At 40.0% G+C, this 22,590-nt stretch overlaps 2 protein-coding genes across 4 annotated transcripts in view; one reads left to right on the forward strand and one right to left on the reverse strand.

Moving 5' to 3' along the window:
- The window catches only part of LOC122432858 (poly(A)-specific ribonuclease PARN-like), an 853,726-nt gene that overhangs the window by 260,930 nt on the left and 570,206 nt on the right, over positions 1-22,590 (forward strand).
- Positions 1,051-20,724, reverse strand: LOC122432867 (cyclin-Y-like protein 1). Of its 3 annotated transcripts, XM_043455138.1 has the most exons (5): positions 20,154-20,724; positions 9,353-9,427; positions 7,532-7,566; positions 2,104-2,204; positions 1,051-1,382 (listed from the first exon to the last, which is right to left on the reverse strand). In XM_043455138.1, coding segments are annotated over exons 1-5 (423 nt in total). In that variant the 5' UTR covers positions 20,365-20,724; the 3' UTR covers positions 1,051-1,381. The 3 variants fall into 3 exon arrangements, with proteins under 3 accessions (XP_043311073.1, XP_043311072.1, XP_043311074.1); XM_043455137.1 differs by lacking the exon at positions 1,051-1,382 and having other exon boundaries at positions 2,094-2,204; positions 20,154-20,723; XM_043455139.1 differs by lacking the exons at positions 1,051-1,382; positions 7,532-7,566 and having other exon boundaries at positions 2,094-2,204; positions 20,154-20,720.

Raw genomic sequence — 22,590 nt, forward strand, 5'->3', positions numbered from 1 at the left:
TCCCAATCTGAGGGCTGTCTTTTCACCTTACTTATAGTGTCCTTTGTTGTGCAAAAGCTTTTCAGTTTAATTAGGTTCCCCATTGTTTAGTTTTGCTTTTATTTCCAATATTCTGGGAGGTGGGTCATAGAGGATCTTGCTGTGGTTTATGTCGGAGAGTGTTTTGCCTATGTTCTCCTCTAGGAGTTTATAGTTTCTGGTCTTACATTTAGATCTTTAATCCATTTTGAGTTTATTTTTGTGTATGGTGTTAGAAAGTGTTCTAGTTTCAGAATCCAGATAGGAAAAGAAGAAGTGAAACTCTCGCTGTTTGCAGATGACATGATCCTCTACATAGAAAAACCTAAAAGGACTTCTTACAGAAATACTAGAGCTATCATATGAATATTAGAAAGTTGCGGATATAAATTAACACACGAAATCCCTTGCATTCCTATATACAACATGAGGAAAACAGAAAGAGAAATTAAGGAAACAATACCATTCACCATTGCAACAAAAAGAATAAAATACTTAGGAGTATATCTACCTAAAGAAACAAAAGACCTATACATAGAAAACTATAAAACACTGATGAAAGAAATCAAAGAGGACACAAACAGATGGAGAAACATACCGTGTTCATGGATTGGAAGAATCAATATTGTCAAAATGGCTATTCTACCCAAAGCAATCTATAGATTCAATGCAATCCCTATCAAGCTACCAACGGTATTTTTCACAGAACTAGACCAAAGAATTTCACGATTTGTATGGAAATACAAAAAACCTCGAATAGCCAAAGTAATCTTGAGAAAGAAGAATGGAACTGGAGAAATCAACCTGCCTGACTTCAGACTCTACTACAAAGCCACAGTCATCAAGACAGTATGGTACTGGCACAAAGACAGAAATATAGATCAATGGAACAGAATAGAAAGCCCAGAGATAAATCCATGAACTTATGGACACCTTATCTTTGACAAAGGAGGCAAGGATATACAATGGAAAAAAGACAACCTCTTTAACAAGTGGTGCTGGGAAAGCTGGTCAACCACTTGTAAATGAATGAAACTAGGATACTAATATTTTCAAGTAGCATTTCCCAAACTGTTCTGGAAAGTCAACATTCATATGCTAAGAAGACATTATTTAATGTTCCATGGACAACCCCAAGGGAGGTAGGAAGGTCTGCATCCTGTTTCGTTTTTAATTCTCTCTCTTAAATAAACTTGAACATTCCCATGATTAGGGCGTTTTGAACTGTGCATCTCCAATTGTGGACTATGAGGGGCTTCCAGAAGTTGAGGAATAGTTTTCGTCATTGTAACACTGTTCGTGTCTTCTTAAGTATAAGCCTGGCCACAGCCTTGTTTCTGAAACTTCATCTCTTTTTTTGTTCTCTGCTTTGATTGATACAGTGTGTTAGAGATACACATATATAAACAAAAATTAAAAAAAAAAAAACAAAAACAAAAATTTAATGTGTCTATTAAGTTAAAATCTCAGTTGAACAAATTTCATCTATGGAGAAATTAAGCTTGAGAGTATGCCCCTTAAAACGGTTTTGATATATTTTCCCCCTCTTTGGGGGAGAGGAAGGAGAAGTAAAATTTCCTACAGAAATATTGCAGGAAAAAAATGCACGGTGGGATAAATCTGACCAAGTCCAGTTAAATTTAACTGCAGATTCACTTCAGTGCCAATAGGGGACAAGCTGTTCCTTCTTCTAATGGTAGCTTCCAAACTAGTATACATAGTTGTAGGACTCTCCCAACTCATAAAGAAATAATTTTTTTTCTAGAAACATACAATAAACAGGTACCTCTGTTTCTCATTATGTTCAACATTGTCTTAACAATAGAAATGAATCAAATGAGGTTTACATTTTTCCTGGGATTTCTCACTTGCTAACTGACTTTCCCTTCTATCATGTACTCTATGATTAACATGGAAACTGAAGACTCATATTGAGAGGTCCCTGAAGCCAACATAGAGTTGACACCAGTTTCTTAACCTGATCACTGAAAAGGACAAACCAAACGAATGAAATAATGTATGGCGAGGATGCTTTCAGCATGAAGGGGGTCTGCCACTCAGCCTTGGCAACCTAGTTGTACTCACCATTTTATTGTGGTTCTAAGATTAGGCTCGCTGACTGTGCTGTCATCTGGAAATATGGTTGGGCATGAGCTATACCTTTTAGTAAGCTTCCTTGGAGATACCTGAAGGGGAAGGGAGATAGAAGAAAATGTCACAGTAAGTTAAACCTATAAAAGTGTGTTTTTTCCTTGGTTAAAATGTCAAACGATAAAGCATTAAGATTTTCCTTATACTCCATGAACTGCTGAGTGTGGCATCACGTGCAGCTCCATGGGAAACCTCTGTACTCTCACTTCCACAGGCAAGATCTGAGAAATGTGGTATAAACTGCTGCTCTTGAAAAAGGACCCACAAATGAACCTGGAAAGCACCTATTATAAATTGCCTTTATAGTAATGAGAAAGCTTTTAGTAAGACTTCAGTGTTTCTTCCTTAAGCAATGAAATGCAGCGGAGATTTCTATTTCTATTCATTTACTACAATAAAATGCAATGCTTTATATAATATCGATGTGAGAGCATTTCATTGCAGTAAATGAACGCCCATCATAAATGTATTCGTTTGGGAGACGGTGTGAGGAAACAAGCGTTTTTGAATCAGAGGCTGGGCATGCCAGGGCTGCTCTATCACTAGTGACCTGAAGGCCATAAATCTCTTTGAGCCTCAGTTTCCTTATCTGGAGGATGAAAGGGTATAGCTTTAAGATTCTCTCACAGCCAAGAAACAGACAAAGCAGCTCTGAGAATTTCACGGTTAAGTAAGACTGCCATTATATTACACAAGGGAGAGCCTCAGAGAATACTTTCCACTCATCTCACAGTTTTATTAATTCTACTCTACATGTTATCTGCCACTCATCATGGCACTCTGCTGCCTTGCACATGCTGCTCTCTGCCTGCAGTGGCTTCTTCCTCCTCCTTGTCCCAGCAAGCTTGACCCCATCGACCTCCAGCAAACCTCAGCCAGCAGCCACACCACCAAACTTCTACCTTTCTGCACACTTACACCTCTGTTTCACCACCTGTTACATGGTCTCAACTGCTTGCCTGGTATCCCCCTCCTAAGTAAGCAAACAAGCTCCTCCAGGTGACAGATTCTTACTGCTCCTCCTCCAGCTGCTGAGAACAGAATCTGGGACAAATTAGGAATCAAGAAGCATTTGACCAATTATTTAAGATCGATTACAACTGGAAGGTAAATCATGCTAATGATACACATTCAAACTATCTGCAGTGGTGCTGGGTAGGTGACAAAGAGCTTTGTCAGACCCTCTAGAGAACAAGCTATCTTTAAAACACTTTAGAAGTATCCATTTATTTGTGAAGAGCCCAAAACACAGCCATAGTCAAATACTAAAACAGCCTGAACTATGTGAGGACAATTCTCTTCCTTTAAGTAAAGGCCAATAATCAAATCCCAGTCACTGTCAGTAGCTCTGAGTAATAGCATTCTTTAATACCACAGAACACAAACAGTTTTAACACTTGGTTTTCTTGGGTTTTGTTTACTAATTCAGATGAGCCTTCCTTCCTTCTATTAAAATAGTTTTCACCACGCTGTCACACTCTATCCATGTCCTCCACAAACGCATCAAAGGTGAAACAAGGAGAAAGTCTAGTCAATGTTTTTTTTAAATACAGAGCATTTAAATAAACATTGCCAGTAGCCAATAATAAGAACTATCCAAATGGGTGTATAAGCCACCGTTTTGCTTGTTTCAGGTATTTTATGGCAAGGCCACTTACTCCTTATTAACAAAAAGTTCTACACATAACATACCTGAAAAGTACCACTATTTGGGAGAATTTCTCCTTCAAGCTAGAAATGATTTCAACTGAAACTCATATATTCCTTAAGCCATCTGGTTAATGTGTAATTTCAGAATCTCAAAAGAGACACAGCATGAAAACTGTTCATTCAAATAGTTATATTCTAAATGAAGTTATCTTTTAAAAGGTCACCACTATTAAGAGTATGACACATTACACACAGTAAAAGTCAGTTCTGACTATAAAATCTACCTATGAGGGGAATAAAAATAGTAAGAAAATGCACCAAAATATAGACTAGTTTGTAGAGCTTTGGCTTTGGGTAACATTTATCCCGTTTTTCTCTATTAAAACTTTTTTCTTTATTATGAATTATATCTGTTTATCTTTGGAAATATTAGTGCTGAAACGTTTAAGAAGTTTAATCAGACGTAGCCCTACAGACTACGGGCGCTCATTTAGTCTATCAGTAACCTACAGACTACTGGCTAGATCCTACCAAAGAAATAGTGAACGCTTCTCCAGGCCTACTCCTGAAGCGATTCAAACTTTTGGCATCTACTATTCACTAAAGGATGGCAGAATTAAAGCCTCTGAGCAAAGCCTGGATGTATTAGCTGCCAACAGGTTACTTTCCCCTCATCTCACTTTAAAATTTAAGGTAACTGTCCTTTATGATTAAAGCCTTATCATCACTGGCTCAAAACCTCAATAAACTACACTGACAAAGATTAATGATATAAAATGCAAATACAAAAATCAAACAGCAGAACCCACTCACTGATAGTTTAATGTTCAATGAAGAAGAGTATTTACCTTCATTCAGAGCTAAGGACAGAACAGATGGACTTCTACAATCTTTACAAGAAGGGAAAAGGCTTACTTAGTAGACTTCAGTGTTAATGGCAAAGACTAGAAAATCATCATACTGGAAGACTAATAAGTAACAATCCCCCCCAAAACTTATCATTAAAAGTCAAGCACCTGTTGAAATTCTGCCTCCACCCAAGTGAATCTTCCCATCCTGCCTACTGCCTCTGAGTTTAACCCATCAAAAAAATTAAGCTGAAATTCACTTTTTTCTTCCCCTTTCCACAAGCTTTAGATGTGTTTATTAATAATTATTAAGACTTTAACTTAAAATTTTGTAATATTCTATGCATTAGCGTGGGGCTTCCCTGGTGGCTCAGTGGGTGAAGAATCCACCTGCCAATGCAGGAGACGCAGGTTTGATCCCTCAATCAGGAAGATCCCCTGAAGAAGGAAATAGCAACCCACTCCAGTATTCTTGCCTGGAAAAGTCCATGAACAGGGGAGCCTGGTGGGATACAGTCCCTGGGGTTGCAGAAGAGTCATGTCTGACTTAGCAACAAAACAACAAGAAGTGCATGAGTGTAAACTACTCCATCCACATTACTGCACGTTAATGGCCAATGTGGCAGGATGAGTAGTCTGAACAGGATTCTTATCAAGGCCTTAGTAGAAATGTGCAGTATTCTAATTGTAGGTATAATAGAAAGTACTGTCTGAGTCAGTATCATTAACTATACTGAATTAAAACTTTTAAACTGAGAATTTACATTCAAAGTATAAATCCAACTTTGAGTGGACCAACCACAAATCTACTTCTTTTCCCACCTTCTTTCAGAGATATCATCTCATTAGAATTAAAAGTATTTTGTCAAAAAAGCTGTACCCAAGACAGGATAAACTGCAGATGATTTTTGATGTTTGAAAGATGAAAAAATGAGATAAAGGAGTAGTAACTGACATGGCATAACAGAGGAAGCACAACCTTGGAACTACAGAGTGACTGGGCCAGGAACAACAAAACCAATCTGGCTTACAGAACCCAAGGCAGGTTCAAAATTCAGAGACGTGGTCGCCAAATCCGTGCAGTGAGGTCTATCAGTTAGCAAAGTGATGCTTCCAATTAGATCTTAACAGACAGCGAGGGACCATCACATGTTTGAGGGAAACCTCCAAGAAGTCACAGATCAAAGCAGGGAGAAGGAACTGATGGGAATGATAAAAATCCAGGAGCAAATAAAAACTTAAAAAAAAATCTTCAACATCTACAGAAAGATGAGAAATTGCATCAGTGAAAAAAAGAATGAAAGGATGGAAGAGAACTCTAAAAAATAAGGTAGACAAAACAATATATTCAATAGAAGGATTAGAGCAGAGTCAAGGAAACCTCCATGAAGTAGGACAAGAAGACAAAATGGAAAACAGAAGGGGAAAAAAATCTGTACAGAAATATTGCTCTAAAATTTTCAACATCTAACAGGAATCCAAAAGAAAAAAATAGAAAATACCAAAGCAGCACACAAAAAAATTCACTAGAAGAAAAGATGTTCTGCATGTTTAAATGCCCCAATAGCGTGACAAGGTCTATACCAAACCATGTTATGAAATTTCAAAACCCCACAAAGACAGAGGGTACTACAAAGTTCCACAGGAGGAAGGAATGGAGAAAAGACTAACTTGGTAATATACAATGTATCAAATTCAATAGATTTAAGAGCAACACTGTAAATGAGAAGACAAGAGGGAAATGTCTCTAAAACTGCAAAAATTAGTTTCGACCTAGAATTCTACACTGTATCAAATAGAAGGAGTTTCACAGAGGCTAGGTCTTTATAAAATTTTTGCTCATGTGCCTTTTTCCAGGAAAATGTGCTCCAGTAAAACAGGACAGAGGGAAACAGAATCTAGGACATAGGCGATCCAACACGAGAGAGCAGTGATGTGAGATCCCAGGTGACTTCACATAGATATCCCAGGAAAACAGGCACAGAGCTAGTCCAGGAATCATTAGTATGTAGGAGGTAGGAAGACAAAAGGTTGGCGAAGAGTGTCTCCAAGAAGAAATGGAACAGATGTGGTTTTCTGGATGGTAAATATTTTTGATAGGCATGTGACAAATGTTACAACATTTGGGGGAAAAAATAGCTGTTAGAGTGAATATAGTCAGGAAATTAATTCCACAGAACAAAAATGAAGAATGTGAAAACAGGGAGACTGGCCAGGGAGCTACTCAACTATGTTGGGCTGTGTGAGATCATGTTTGCTAGAAAAAGCAGAACTGGATTATCCTGAGAAGTGTAGAAGTGCTCAGATTTCATTAATATTGAAGAAAAAGAATGAAAGGTGTATAAGGAGGTGGCACAGAGAACTATATGGCTCAGCAATGAACAATACTTGCTTAGTCATAATAAAGTAAACAGTGATTCCGATTTAACAAAAACTGATGCATGTAAAGGGACCAGAAGGAGGGAAATAAAATCACGGTGGACGAGGAGGTTAAGCTTTCACCTGTTGTGCCAAGAAGTCAATGGACGGTGCTAAAAATTAAATTACCTATTACACTTTTATTACTTTGGTTAAAAACTAAGATAAAAAATTTAAGGCAAAAGAATTTAAGGTAGATCTTTATGCTATAACCATATTATTGAAATTTAACTTAAATGTCAGGACCCTTAAAAAAAAAAGGGTACTACTAAGTCAAAAACCTTTCTGAATATACTTGATAATTAGGAACTAGAGATTCAGAAATTTTATAAATAAGAGGTTAAATGCTAACAGTATTGGATCCATCATACTTTTTAGGAATCATGGCAGACATACTTTTAATTAATCAAACTATTGATTTCTTAACTTTTCAACTATTTACTCACATGGTTTAAATGGTTGCTCTTCCTCTTTTCTCGCACTAAGAATAAAAAAAAAAACTAACTGATGAATTCTGATAAAACTACCATAGACAAATAAGTCACTAATTATCTGATGGATTACCAATATACACAATGAGTTAAAATTTCATTCTGTTTTTTAAAATAACTTCCAACAAAATATATAATTTAAACCACCCAGCAAAATGAATCCTATAAATAATATTTAAAAACTTAGTTTTACTATTTGACTAATACTAACAGATACTCTGTATTAGGTACAAATCAAAGACTCTCCATTTACAAAAGAAAAGGACAAAGCAAATTAGGCCAGGTGAGATATTTAGCTGATACCAGCTGCACAGTATGTAGTATTTTCTAGTTCTACATGTACTTTAGTCACCAGGATTAACAGATGACAACTCCAAGTTCCAGTTTCTGGTCAAGCACCCGTGTCTCTGGAAGCATCCCGAACCACTTATTGGTCACCCAACTTAAAAAATACAGGTTCTTTACACACTGAAAAGTAATCTATAAATTTTAACATACGTGCTGACCTCACTGAACATACATCGACAGCACATAGAACTGTTTTGCTCCAACAAAGGCCAGAAGAATATAAGCTCAAAGAGGGTCTTAGGCCATACACTTTCCCATGGCATCACAAGCACGAATTCCTTTAGACTGAGGAGAGACAGGGGCATGGGAGAGTGTTTCTTTTACTCTCTCCACCGTCTCTCTACAGTGTGAGCAGCTCAGGAGTCTGGAAAAGACTGAGAAATACAGTAATCCTAACTAAAAATAATTGCCTCAAGGCAAAGTACACACACTTTAAGAAAATGCAAACTAGAAACCCCAGGAGCTCCCAGGTTGGAGAACATGTGGTACACTCTGGGCCCTGCCCCCATGCCTGGCCCTCTTCCGTCTGGCTGTTCCTGAGACAGACCCTTTGATAAAAACCAGTAATCTAATGAAAATAAAAGAGGAAAAGAACCCTCTATTTTTTACTGTGCTGCATTACTTCAAATATTATAGAACGTTCACTTCTGGTATTCCTGCTCTCATAAACAACCGAAAAACCTGATCATATATGGCTTTTTAGCAAATAAACTAGGATTTAACATATATTAAGGAAGACAAGCAGGCAAGACAAGCAGGAGTGCAAAAACTTCTGATTCTCATCTTAAAACAAGCAGGACACTGGAAATTTACACAAGGTTTCCCACACTGAGGATAACCTTCTGGAAAATCCCATATGGCAGGCACATTGGTCTGATTACCCTGACCCAGCACTACATCAGGATGAAAGAACTTTGAAGAGCTAAAAGTTCTTATAAGAACTTTTAAAAGAACTTAAAAATTCACATGAATCTGGATGTGAGAGAGGTTCACCCGGTTGAGCACTGTGCAAAATGGTGCCGAAATCACAAGCCTCGACTCCCATACATAACAACTGATTATGAAGACCTAACTGTGACCTAAACCGTGTCATTCATCTTTACCTCATGTGCTCTTGGAGCGAAAGGAAAAGGACAAAGTAGCATGGAAAAACAGACCACAACTAAATCATGTGGCAAGCTGACTGCTGATAAAGAAATAGCAAAGTGTATAAACAGATGGTCTGGGTGTTTTTCCTCATTAAAACAGTGACACCTAAATGAAAAATGTATCATCACATATTAAAATAAAACATCACATATTAAAATATTATCACATATGAAAAAAAAAAAATTAAACCATTCTAAGTGCTTTTCTGTATCTTCCTATAATACACAAAACAAAAACAGTTTTCAATCTTTTTCTCAGGGGGGGAAAACACTGTCTTACCGTCCGTTTCAGATTTGCTCCGGAAAATTGTGCTTGCCCTTGGGTGGTCAAAAGGGTTTGATTCCAAAGCTAAGTCTGCACAGGAAAAAGAAAAAGGTGTGACAATTTAGTTGAGTAGAAAAAGACATGACTTTTAAAACAGCTACACGCTGATTTTAATCAAGTTTAATAGTCTTAAGAAGAGCGTTTAGTAATGACAAGAAGGAAACTGTAGTAAAGGCAACAATACAAAAATTCTATTGGGAAACAGAAAAATTGTAGAAATTCTCCATATATGTGGAATAAAACCAGGGCTATGTCTTAGGCTTTTTTTTTTTTTAACTTGCACTTAATCTATGCCACTTTTAGGCAAATCATGTATGTGATTCCCCTCCTACATATTGATTAAAAATTCAGTCACCTCTCTTTAAGCTGATATTACTAGCACATTTCAAGAAGTCTCAAGAAGCAAGTTATGCTGTAGTCACTTACTATCAGATACCAGATCAATCAAATATGCTATAACCAAATGAGCTGCTTTTGGCAAACGTTCTTCAGACAATCTAATGGCTAATTCCAACTACACTCAACAAACCAACTCATTTAGTTGGCTGCCGTTTATCTAGGGGCTATTCATCATGGCAGATTTAAGAGGATTACATAAGAGTTCAATGTTCTGATCCATAGGAACACTTCCAGGATAGTGAGTTTTAACTTTGCCCTCTATTTCCAAAGCTAAACTCTCACTTCTTCCTTTCATGCTGCATGATTAATAGAGGGCTTCAGTAACAGTATTTCCTGGAGCACATCAAAGGGCTGCTTGAAAAAAATTTTGCCCATACCTACATAAAAAAGGTGGGTCTGCTGGCAGTTCACCTTGCACCAAGGTGGGACAGTCTTCTATTTAGGCAGAAATATCAAGCAAGCACAGGCTGCCATGCTGGACAGTAAGGTTGTTGTTTAAAACAAACGTAAAAGCCCTATGGGCAGTTACTTAGTGAAGTCCACCTCAAACCAATTAAACAATCTTTTAAGAAACTGGACCAAGATTTTTAAAGAGCAACAGTTAAGGCAGCATTTCCCAAACCACATAATAATTGGCCTATTTTTAAAGGGGACTTTGGTGGTCAACGTGATTTACACATTATCGCTGAGAATCAAAAGAATATACACATTGATATATTAAAAACTAACCATGTGTTCCCCATCCCGTATGGCAAAAACTACTACAATATTGTAAAGTAATTACCCTCCAACTAATAAAAATAAATGAAAAAATAAATAAAAACTAACCAGTCCCATAGTGAATTCTGTCTGACCCAGCATTTAACAAATGTTATCTACCTAGAAGCCTTTTCTTCCCCAAAGAAAGAATTTTGCATGAACAGTAATTTGGGACTTCCTGGTTTAATGGGAATTTAATTGTTACTGCCAGCACTAGAAATTTACATAGCTAAACCGACTGCTTTGTTCTTCGTGAAAATTCCTTCACTGCATTTGGAGTTTATTAAGCTGTTTTTGGAGAAAATATTCTACTCAACAGTTTTATGTAAAAGACCCATAAAATTATTTTAAAGTTTTTTCCCCCCTACAGATTTGAAAAGTGGGACACTGGGAAAATAAATTATTTCAGTTATACACAAAGTTGACAGGCACAGACTTTCGACCTAAGGCTTCTGAAAGGATTCATGACTACTTACTTGTACCAGAAAGTAAACAGACTACACTGGAATCTAAAAAATAAGCAGAAATGCTTGCAAAGTAGCCATATTTTTCATCAGGGTTTATGGAATGGTAAAATTTAACAAGAGTCAATGGAAGTCCAGGGAAAATAAGTGTCAGGATCAAAGAGAAGCAAGCTTTAACATACACACACACACACACCCCTGCACACACACACACACACACACACACACACCCCTGCCAAACCAGGGTGTGTTACAGGTATGCTATGATGTGCTACTACGGATCTATATATAGAAATCAAGAAGGCTGGGATAAAAGAAATGACAACATGCAGGAAAAAAGTAAACTTGCCCAAGTGATCAGAAAAGAGCTGGCACTCCCCCTACCCTACCCTAGAGGTTTCAAGGGTGGGCACATGCCCCAGAACTGACTGACAGATCACAGCTTTCCTGGAACTTTCCAAGAAGCAGAAGAAGGCAGAGGGGTGCCCTAGGACCCTTAGCTAGTCTGGGGCTGCTGGACACTCCTCTTGCCATCATGAGGGGAAAGGCTTTTCAGGAGAGATCAATAGAGGACAGCAGAACTGAGATAGGCTGTGAGGTCATTGAACTCCTGGGTCAAGTACTGCTTAATTTACTCATTCAACTCCAGTTATATAAAAGTCAATATATATATTTTTTAATTTAAGCTATTCTGAGACATTTTCTCAAACTTGCAACTGAAAGAGACCTGGTTAACCAGCAGTACTGATGATCACAATGAAGGTGGGGAAAGGTAAAAGTCACTTGCTCATTCCTTTAACAAATGTCATGAACAAAAATTTGCATGAGCCAAAATGACCCTATTTAAAAATTAACCCACAGACTTACAACCCTTACTTTTAGTTGTTTTCCTTATACATTAGAAAAAGCTCTAATTAGTGTATAATTTATGTCTTCTTGTTACTAACAACCCTTCTACATCTCACTGTTGCATATTTACTGTTTAATGAATACACAACAGTCCATCAAGCGTTATTCCTGTGCTGGACTTAGCCAATCCCCTATTGCTGGGGTTTAGGTACTTACAACATTCTATTCTTTGATGAGGAAACTTTTCATCTATAGTTATACAGCTTTTTAAATAAATAATGGTTTTATCTCCTTAGCAAAGATCTTCAAAAGTGGGATGTCTAAGCCAAAAGGTTAGATCATTTTCATGGCTCAAGGTACAGTGCTAAACTGCTTCCTGAAGAAGGTGGGGCCACATTAATGTATAATACTACCAATCATGACAGTTTTAGTTCCGACCCCTGCTCTGTACAGTTGAGAGGCGGGGGGGAAGTTCTACTAATATAAATAAGGAACAGCACTGTAGATCTAATCTGTATTTCTTTCGATTACACAGTTTTTACTACTTTCCCATAATTATCAGCATCATTTCCACTTTGGTGAGCTGCCTATCATTCATACATACTAAACATACCAGGGCCTTACTGCTGTCAATTTGCATGAGGTTTTCAGAAAATATTAATCTTCTGTTTACAGCCTATATAACAATTTTCTATACAACTTGCACTTTTTGCCAGTGAAAACTACATCACTATTTTATAACAGACTTGACAGGTAAGCCATTAGACAGTAAACTCATACATACACACAATATTTCTGCACACTCCATTAACTGTTTTGCCAAGAGTCTAAGGAGACGATGAAAAAAACCTACCGTACTCTTCACTGTCACAAAGGTAAGACTGTCAACTCTGAAGCAAAGCATTACCACCCACACTTCCCCTCATCCCCTCTCCCACAAGCACACACAGTAATGTTAGAGGTATTTTGAGAAATTACTGTGCATTTTATATGTGAATTCTTCCTAAAATTACTTCTCTAGCAATCTTTAAGAATGTTTTAACCCAGGAGAAATATTCTTGAGCTTATGATTAGGGGTTATCATTAAAGTTATATTTTAAGACCCATCACTTTTATATTACCAATTTAAATTGCAACTTATTTGACAGCATGATAGACTTATGTGGAAAAAGGATGGCTAAAAAAATTTAAGTTGGGGTCTTAATATAAACACTCCCAGGAGGAAACCTGTAAAATACCAGGTCACTGAACATTACTTTTCCTCCAACCTAACATTCTATCAATCGTGAGATCCATCTCAATTGCAGATGTTAAAAATATGAAAATAAAGGCCACTTAGGACAAACAAGATGCATTACTGAAGCCTAAAAGTGTTAAAATTATGCTGTCAAACTGTCAATAAATGATTTTTCCCTGTCAAAATATCAGAGAGAGGGTAGTGACTAAGAAATCATCTGACAGGAGGAGACTAATGCCAACATACTGACTTCAGTTCAGTTCAGTTCAGTGGAGTCCGACTCTTTGCGACCCCATGAATCGCAGCACGCCAGGCCTCCCTGTCCATCACCAACTCCCGGAGTCCACCCAAACCCATGTCCATTGTGCCGGTGATTCCATCCAACCATCTCATCCGCTGTCGTCCCCTTCTCTGCCTGCCCTCAATCTTTCCCAGCATCAGGGTCTTTTCAAATGAGTCAGCTCTCTGCATCAGGTGGCCAGAGTATTGGAGTTTCACCTTCAACATCAGTCCTTCCAATGAACATCCAGGACTCATCTCCTTTAGGATGGACTGGTTGGATCTCCTTGCAGTTCAAGGGACTCTCAGGAGTCTTCTCCAACACCACAGTTCAAAAGCATCAATTCTTTGGCGCTCAGCTTTCTGTATAGTCCAACTCTCACATCCATACATGACCACTGAAAAACCATGGCCTTGACTAGATGGACCTTTTGTCTCTGCTTTTTAGTATGCTGTCTAGGTTGGTCATAACTTTTCTTCTAAGGAGCAAGCGTCTTTTAATTTCATGGCTGCAATCACCATCCACAGTGATTTTGGAGCCCAGAAAAATAAAGTCAGCCACTGTTTCCACATCTATTTGCCATGAAGTGATGGGACTGTATGCAATGATCTTGGTTTTCTCAATGTTGAGCTTTAAGCCAACTTTTTCACTCTCCTCTTTCACTTTCACCTTCATCAAGAGGCTCTTTAGTTCTTTTTCACTTAATATATTGCAATTAAACAGGACTGTCAGCATTTTCTGGGCCAACTTCTGGGCTCCAGTTTACTTAAAGGTTTACTCCATTTACTGAACTGCCCTATCACCCCTAGTAGTACAGTATATTAGTTTTATGGCTAATATTACATTTCATGTCTTACAGTCATCCGGTGATTTCATCTGAGTCCACACTTCACACCCTAGCCAAGCGGTTCTTGCCAGCAGATGCTGACCTGGGCTGTCTCACCGGAGGGCACACAGCATGCTCCTGCAACCCCCTCAACTGACCTGCTTCCCCAGTTTCTGACCAACCTGGCTTCCAAACTGCTTCTCAACTTGCCTCTAACTTGGTTCTCAGTCCTGCCTTACCTTAATCCTCAATCAAATGCTGTAATGATGATGACCAAGAGATGATAGACAGGTAAGTATACCTGGATTTATGTATTTCTAAGGAGTACTTAGCTCGGGCTTCTTGGACTTTTAGGAACCTTTCTGGGTTGCAAGCTATGGTGATTTCATTTCACATCATACAATGTTACTGTTTTAACTCTTCAAGTTTTATTGCTTTAATACCCTAAAAATAAACAATTTTTCTAAAAGGGGCGAGAAAAAAGGTAGTATTTCAAAGCAGAGCACAAAATGACATCAATAAATTTTATCCCTATATGTCATGTACATGGAATTTACAGTCCTGATCTATCAAGGTTTTAAAAATGAGTAAAACCTTGGACAATTCTATACCTCAGAGAAGAATCCCTACACTGCCTAACTCAGAACACGATAAGAATCAAATGAAATTCAAGAGCAATCCATACACTATAGCTTCACAGAGTTACACAAGCCCCTTCACCATGACAAGGCTGCAATCCATGAGGGGATATACTATATAAAGCATAATAAATGACACATCACAGCTTTCACAAATTAACTCAAAAGCCAAAAGTGAACATTTAGCATTTCATAGGAAAACTGATGTCCACTTATCACCCTCAGCCAAATAACATCTTAAGTAGATAGTGCTTTGTTGTTGTTCAGTCACTAAGTTGTGTCTGACTTTGCAACTCCATGGACTGCAGCACGCCAGGCTTCCCAGTCCTACACGATTCTGTTTGTGCAAACTCATGTCATTGAGTCAGGCCACCCACTAAAGGAAAGAGGATAAGAGTACCCAAGGGCAAGCATTTCTCCTAGTGTTCTTCCTTTTTCTTCTTTAATAAGCAAATACATATCATTTCTCCTGCTTCTGTCATGGAGATTGGTGTATATTTTCTCCCCATTTTTTTTCAGGTTAACATCCCCTGCAGATGAAGTCATTAACAGTGGAGAGAGCTCCTTCACAGCTCCCTAATTCTTCAGTGTCTGGATGTGCTAGTTTACCAGTCCCTTACTGGACATCTGAATTATTTCCAGTATTTTGCTACTGAAGATAATGCAACATATGCAGCCTATACCTTCAGAATAAATTCCTTTAGTAGGATCTCTGGATTAAGTGAGACTGTGCCAACTTCCCCTTCAAGGGTTGACCAATCTCCCATTTTTACCAGCAATATATGAATGTAACTTTCCTCAGTATCACCAAAGAATGCAGTGCCGAGTTTCTGAATTTTCTCCCAACACAAGCTACAGTAGTTGTATTTTCATTTCTCTTATGTGTGAGGATACGCTTAAAAGCCATCCGCATTTCTTTTTCTGTGACTTATCCCATTCATATTGTTGTTAGCCTACTTTTAGATTCACTCAGTTTCTTCAAGTCAGCCTATTTTAGGCCCTTCTTAATGTTGCTTTTTTGTTCAAACCACTGTTGGCTCTCAGCTGAGTGACTACACCAGCCTCCTAGCTTGTCTCCCTGCTTCATTCTACCCCTGCCCACGTGAGAGTAGCGAGTAGCTCGTCTGATCTCCCTCCCCTCTCCCCACGTCTCCTTCCCCTTCTTTAAGAATTATCACCATTCCCTTGCATATAACCTTTCAATGGTTTCCCATTACAATTAGACTAAAATCCGTATTTTTTCTTGTCAAGGTCTACTAGACACAAGGCCTTAACCCCCTGATATTCCTCCTGGCATTCTTTCACTCAGCTGCAGCCACCCTCTTTCTGTCCTCTGCCTACACCGAGCATATTTCCTTCTGAGGACCTCACAGGGCTCCCCTTCACTCCTAGGATGCTCACTGTCACTTAAGGAGACCACCCCCAGTAACACTGCCCCCTCCCCAGTCCATGACCATCCTTTTCTTTCTTCTCAGTGTTTCGCTACTTGACATTATTCCTGTGTCAACAGGCCCCAGGGACCTCTAGGAAGTAAAGACCAGAGTTAGGGTTTGGGTTTTGTCAGTATAACCTCTGTTTGTCCTGCCCCTAAATCGTGCCCAATAATCATCCATTTCAGTGTACCCCAAATCATTTATGCTTCCCCCAATTTTCCTTCATCATCTAAGATTTCTTCTAATGCTGTCCTTTGATGGGTCTGTCACCCAAGACCAGCATTAATTTCAGATCTCTTCGAGCGGTAGTTTAGTTACTCAGACTCAAAGACACCGACAGGTTACCAAGACCCACAAAAACCTAAGAGAGGAAATCTACTGTTCAGTGACAAATCAATGGTAACTTTAATTTGGGGACAGAACATTTAATGTTAAAATACCTTAACTACAAAATGACTCACCCTATGAATTTAATTAAGTCGAAAGACAAAGCCACAAGACCAGAATTCTGCAGGGAAGTACGATACATCACTTTTTATGTCTGTGCCCAGATTAAAGCAATATAATGAGATTATAAAAGACAACCATAAAGGGTGGGTAAATGAATGATGCTCCAACCATTAAACAGGTGGTAAAAAGCAGACTGCACAGCTACATGCAGCTGCGTGGAAATACATCCTGGGGCACGCTTCAGGTGTCAGCACGGTTCCAGGAGCTTCCCGTCTTCACTTTACAAGAGAAAGTTACAATGTGGCACACAAAGAACGATCTCATACAATAAACACAACATTCTGTTTATTCGTATACAAAAGGTTCAGGAAGAACCAACACCAAAATATTAATGAAAATTCTGGATATTCTGAGTATGAGTGAATGACTTTTTAGTATTTTGCAAATCTTTTACCCCAAATGTTTACTGGTATCAAAAAAGTAAAAAAAAAAAAAAAAAAGTGTTTATAATAGCTACTGAAAGGAGGAAAAACCTGTTGCTCAGAGGTTTTCCCCCATTACGTTGTCAATTCCTTCCCTACCCGCTCCTTGGAGGATGGAAGGAAGGAATCACTTGAGAGAGCAGCTTGCACCAGAGAATGAGCAAAGTTCCTAAGAGGAGAATATAAAGGCTGTTTGAAAAGCTGATGCATAATAATAAAATCAGATAATAGGACCTTAGCATCTTATTTTCTATTATTGACAGTAACATCAGTTACATTAGATACACTGTTAAAGGCAAGATAGCCACAAAATTCTTTTGAGTCTATCTGATATTTATACTAGGTTCGTAGGAGTTAACTGAAACAGCTTGAAGAAATCATGTTCTTCTCAAAGGTTTCTGAAGAAAAACACACAGCATCATTTATGTTTGGTTTTGTCTAAGTAACCAAATAATTCTTCATTGCAGAAAAGCCAAAATGTTTTATATCAATGCAGGTATTTCTCAGTTTCCAGGGAAACTGATATAAAATTGTCTGAAATAAAAACATTAAGAGCAAACTTCCAATGTGCTTGCACTTTACATTCGTGTTCTGACCTCGTATCTATGGAAACTTAATAATAGGCAAATGCTGAAATTGAGGTTTCTCTCATCACTTTATTGAATGCCAAAAAAGAGAGACAAATTTAAGTAAAATTTTCACAATCATGTCAAACATAAAAAGGTAAATTCTGTGCTCATGAACCCTCTTTTTCTAGTTCCCGGCTCAGCACTCCCCCTCACTAAATGCTTCGTACCTTACCTGCCCCCTTACCGGTTTCTCCTAATGTCCCTCTGTCCAGGGCATTCTCGGCTTCAATTTGAGTCAGCAGAACAAACTCTTTAAAATATACCAACATGTTTACCTGACTGGTAAATTGAGGCTATTTCACGACTTCTTTTATTCCTATCCATTGTAAGAAATGTACAGACACAGAATGCAGAGGTATGTGTTGCTTCTGAGTTGTGAACAATAAACTCAAATGGAAATAACCAAACTGAAGTTGAGTTAGGCCTATCTTATGGATAAATTATAAAATAAAAAGTGCATTCCAAACTTTTTTTTAAGCACCCAACAACTGAATTTGGTGTATCTACCATTCTCAAGTCTGTCTCTTCTGTTCAGTAGCTATGTTACACAGTTATTTCAGAGCTCTAAGTCTTGGCTTCTTCATTGGCATCACAGGGAGAATATTCACAGGCCTTATTTATAGATGGAAGGGTCAGGTGAAATACACCCGAAAATATGTTGTAAATCGTAAAAGAATCATACAGAAGTCCAATTTTGGTCTCCCTACACTAGCCTACTACTGTTTTTTAAAATCACTTAGAGGCTTACCTTATAGCAACAAGCTGAGCAGTTTTCACAGGTATGCACAAGCTTTGTTTTTAAAGCTACAATTAATTTACATTAATTTGTGCTTTCACAGTATCTGAGTATTCTGAAAAGGGAGTACTTTCCACTTACAAAGCCATGTCCATCATATGGGTGAGTTCACAGGCTTACCTATTCTAACTTTGAAAGAAATTAAATAAACCCAAATAAAATTTAAATAGAAGAGCTATAAGACATATCCTCTATGAAATAAAGAAATACTCTCTGGCATTTAAATGAAACAAGTGGGCCAGTGGGGCTTTAACATCTTCACGGCACAATGTTTTCTACTTTAAAGAACACAGTCTTGATTAATGAGCCACAGTGTTATCCAGAATCTTTTTTTTTAGAACCTAGAGCCGTCCAGTCTCAAAATTCTAGAGGAAAAAAAAAATCAAACATTTCCTCTCCTCTCTCTCCTCTTCTCCGTGACAACCCACCCCCACCCCCAGCCACTTCGTCTTCAGAATTTTCCCTGAACGTTATAAAAGTTGACTAGGATTCCACGGGCAGGAGGGGGTTGGAAGGAGAGGTAGCCATGGAGACAACTTTCCTGCAGGATCTGCCATCTCAACTGCCAAATCTTTGCATTACAAATTACAGTCTGAATTTCTCTTTTCTCCTTTGAAACTTTTGACCAACAGTCTCAGGAACCACCCCCAATCCTCCCTTAGAAGAGGCAACATGCAAGTGAAGTTGGTTAAAGCTGGGGAGCTGAAGACATTTTTGTGTCAAAGTGGGAATCTTAATCTGAGCTCCGTGGGATCGTCTTTGGGTAAAAACAACAACAACAACAACAAAACTATTCCCTGCAGCCGTTGCAGTAACGTTTCACACCGTTCAGTTATTTTAAGACCCCCTCTAACCTTTTTCTTATCGTTTTCAAATTATAGTTAGAATAAGGTCGCTTCAATCAGGACAACTCTAGACAGAATATTACTTAACGCCACACTAACTCTGTCGATAGCAGTTTTGATTTTAAATAACAAACCCTAAAATCTGTCTTAATTGTCCCGAGTATCAACTATCCTAACGAGTGGAAGTGTATCTAGATCCTTACCTCGTTCCTTCTCTTAGGTACCACCTGAATAGGTAAGGATTGGAAGATGGGATGGATATCGCCGAAGTTGGGAGTATTTAAGTTTTCATTGAGAAAAGAGAGAATACATCAGAAAGTCTTTACAAAGTCCCACAAGATGTTAAATAGAATCACGAACAGGAGCCACAGACTTGAGGGTCTTGGGTCGGGTTGCGAAAAGGGAATGAGGAAGAATTGGGCGTTCGGGTAGAGAAGAGGGAGAAAGACTGGCCGGACGCGACGGAGAAAGAATAAGGGGTGGGGACGCCAGGCAGGGCCAGCCTCCGTCCTTGGTGCCCAGCCCCGAGAGAGCCAACTCCAGGCAGGAAGGAGCCCTAGGCGGCGGCTTCCTCCCGGGGGACCTGGGGGTCGGCGGAGGCCAGAGGTAAGCCCGAGAGCAGACGGGGCCGGCCCCGCGAGGGGCGAGGCGCGCCGGCCGCTTCCTTACCTTCGGGCATCTCCCGGTCGCTGATGTGCTGCAGGTGGTGGCCTTCACCCGCTCGGAAATCCAACTCGGTGGGTTCCACGGCAGCCGGCGCCGGTGCTACGGCCACCGGGTCTCCGGCCGCCGCCTCGTAGACCTCAGACTCGGAGTCTGGCGCAGGCCCCACGCGCCGGTTGGCACTGAGGCACACGCAACAGCTCAACGTGTTCCCCATGGGGCGCCTCCGCTCGGCCCCGGACTCCGCCAAGCTCAGAGACCGCCCCCTCCCCCAACAATGGAGCGGCGGGCACCGGCAGACCCGGGCTATGCCGGGGCTGCGCCGCACAGGTAGACGCGGCCTCGCCTGCCTCTCTCCTGTCCGCCACGCCGCCGGGGCCGGAGCAGGGCTCCGGCCCGGCCGCACCCCCGCTGTCTCGCCGCCGCCGCCTCCCCGGAGTCAGCTAGTCAGTGAAGGCTGCGACCAGCCGGGCTTATTTAAAAGGGGTGGGGACCCGACAAGCGCTGAGACGCACAGCCACTGCCGGGAGAGAGCGCGGTCGGAGCTCCTCCTCCTTCCGCCGCCGCCTCCAGACTGAAAGCCGCTCGCCTGGCTGGCCCTTGCCAACCGGAATGCGTCCTTCGGTCACCTGGTTACGACGGACCAATCACACACAGAGGTTCCTCCCCGCGCCCGCCTCAGAGAGCAGGCACGTGACTCACAATGCCCCGCCCCCACCCGGGCACATCAGACGGAAGTTCCTATAGCAAAACGGCTGGTGGGCTGCACGGGAAGAACCGCGCATGACACGTCAATCCAAGATGGAGGCAGCAGGCCGAGAAGCTGCACTCGGCCCTCGGAATCCATTAGGCGCACGCACGCAGGCACGTGCAGAGAGAACCCCGCCCCCTCCTTGCTTTGGCACGCACGCAGGCACGTGCGGAGAGAACCCCGCCCCCTCCTTGCTTTGGCGTATATAAAGCAGCCCCCACCACAGCCTTCGGCCCTGAAGAGCACGTGCTCCAGTGCGTGAGCTGGTGTCTCTCCGTTCGTCTGTCAGAGAAGGACGCTTTCCTTTGCTTCTGAAGCTAACTGAGTCACATTCTGTCAGCTGAAAGGACACCGAGCAGAAGGACCGTTCATAAGGAAAGTCCTTGACTTAATAAGCAAAGGAAAAATGTATGCTGCGGTTCCTGAAGATCTCTGGTAAGAACGACTCTTCTCTTGGTAAAATTGTGAAGGAGAAATCCATGTTAGATTTTCTGTTGCACCATAAACTGGAGAAATTACAGCCACGGAAAAGCGTTTAGTTAACATAGAAAAGTTAACATAGAAAAGGCTTTAACTTTGTCCAGTAAGCTATTTTGAGAGAGACCATGTCCACATAACATTTATGACAGTGCACTGTTACAATTATTGGCTTTGTTTTCAGTCTCTGCACGACCTCCCCACTTCCTTCCTGTCCTAGGGGTAGGTCTTGTCTCCCTAGTCCTATCCAGGAGGTAGTGTCCCCAGGCTGATACCTTGACTGCGGCCTTATGAGACACCCTGGGCCAGAACCACCCAGATAAACTGCTTCCAGGTTCCTGACCCACAAGCATGTGAGATAATACAGGTTTGTTGTTTAAAGCCCCTTAAGATTTGGAATAATGTGTTATGAGCAATAGATACATCATATTTTCCCCTGTGTTTCTTTGTTCCCTTCAAGATTATTCATTATTGTTTGTTGGCTAGTCTTCCTATTTTGTAGCAGAAGATGACTTTTTCTTCTTGAAAGATATTGGAGGTAGGTCTAAATGACCAAACCAAAAATGAATGCCAATAAGAATTTTGTTTTCCGTGACATTGGTATGAGAAGAGTCATAAATGTGATGGAACAAAGTGTGGCTGTTTCAAATAGGAAAACCATACTCAGTTGTCCCTTTTTAGTTGTTTTTTTTAAGCTTGACACTATAAAAAGACTTTATGAATTCCATCCCTAACAATTCAAATTTTGTGTTTATTTAGATGAAATCTGGGGAGCTTATTATCTTTGTGAGATTTCATATATATGGCACAGATTATATATAATACTATATATATATATTGCTTTGCCTTAGTATGTATGTGTATCGTAGGACCATTACTACTTGCTATAATTGAAAGCAGTCTCTATATTCTTTTTGTAGACGTATCGATATTCTCTCCCTCTTGCCTCTCATCCTCAGATGGAGGATTGCAAATTTCCAGTCATGGGTTTATTATCATTGTCTTCCAACTCTTCATACCTGTCTGTGTTGAAATAATAGCTTAAGAAAGTTGATATCAGTAAATTGGTTTTTATGTCTCTATGTAGTACAGTGTATATGCATATATACATACAGGTTTCCCAAGTGGCTTAGTAGTAAAGAATCTGCCTGCAGTGCAGGATATAGAGGTTCAGTCCCTGGGTCAGGGAGATCCCCTGGAGAAGGAAATGCAACC

This window comes from Cervus canadensis, chromosome 32, assembly GCF_019320065.1.
Source record: "Cervus canadensis isolate Bull #8, Minnesota chromosome 32, ASM1932006v1, whole genome shotgun sequence".
Classification (NCBI taxonomy): domain Eukaryota; kingdom Metazoa; phylum Chordata; class Mammalia; order Artiodactyla; family Cervidae; genus Cervus; species Cervus canadensis.

Coding starts and splice junctions, on each gene's coding strand:
- LOC122432867 (XM_043455137.1), bottom strand. CDS start 20,364: ATGGGGAACACGTTGAGCTGTTGCGTGTGCCTCAGTGCCAACCGGCGC. Junction 7,567..9,352: donor GAGCAAATCTGAAACGGACG/GTAAGACAGTGT, acceptor TTTTATTCTTAG/TGCGAGAAAAGAGGAAGAGC. Junction 2,205..7,531: donor AGAGCAACCATTTAAACCAT/GTGAGTAAATAG, acceptor CTTCCCCTTCAG/GTATCTCCAAGGAAGCTTAC.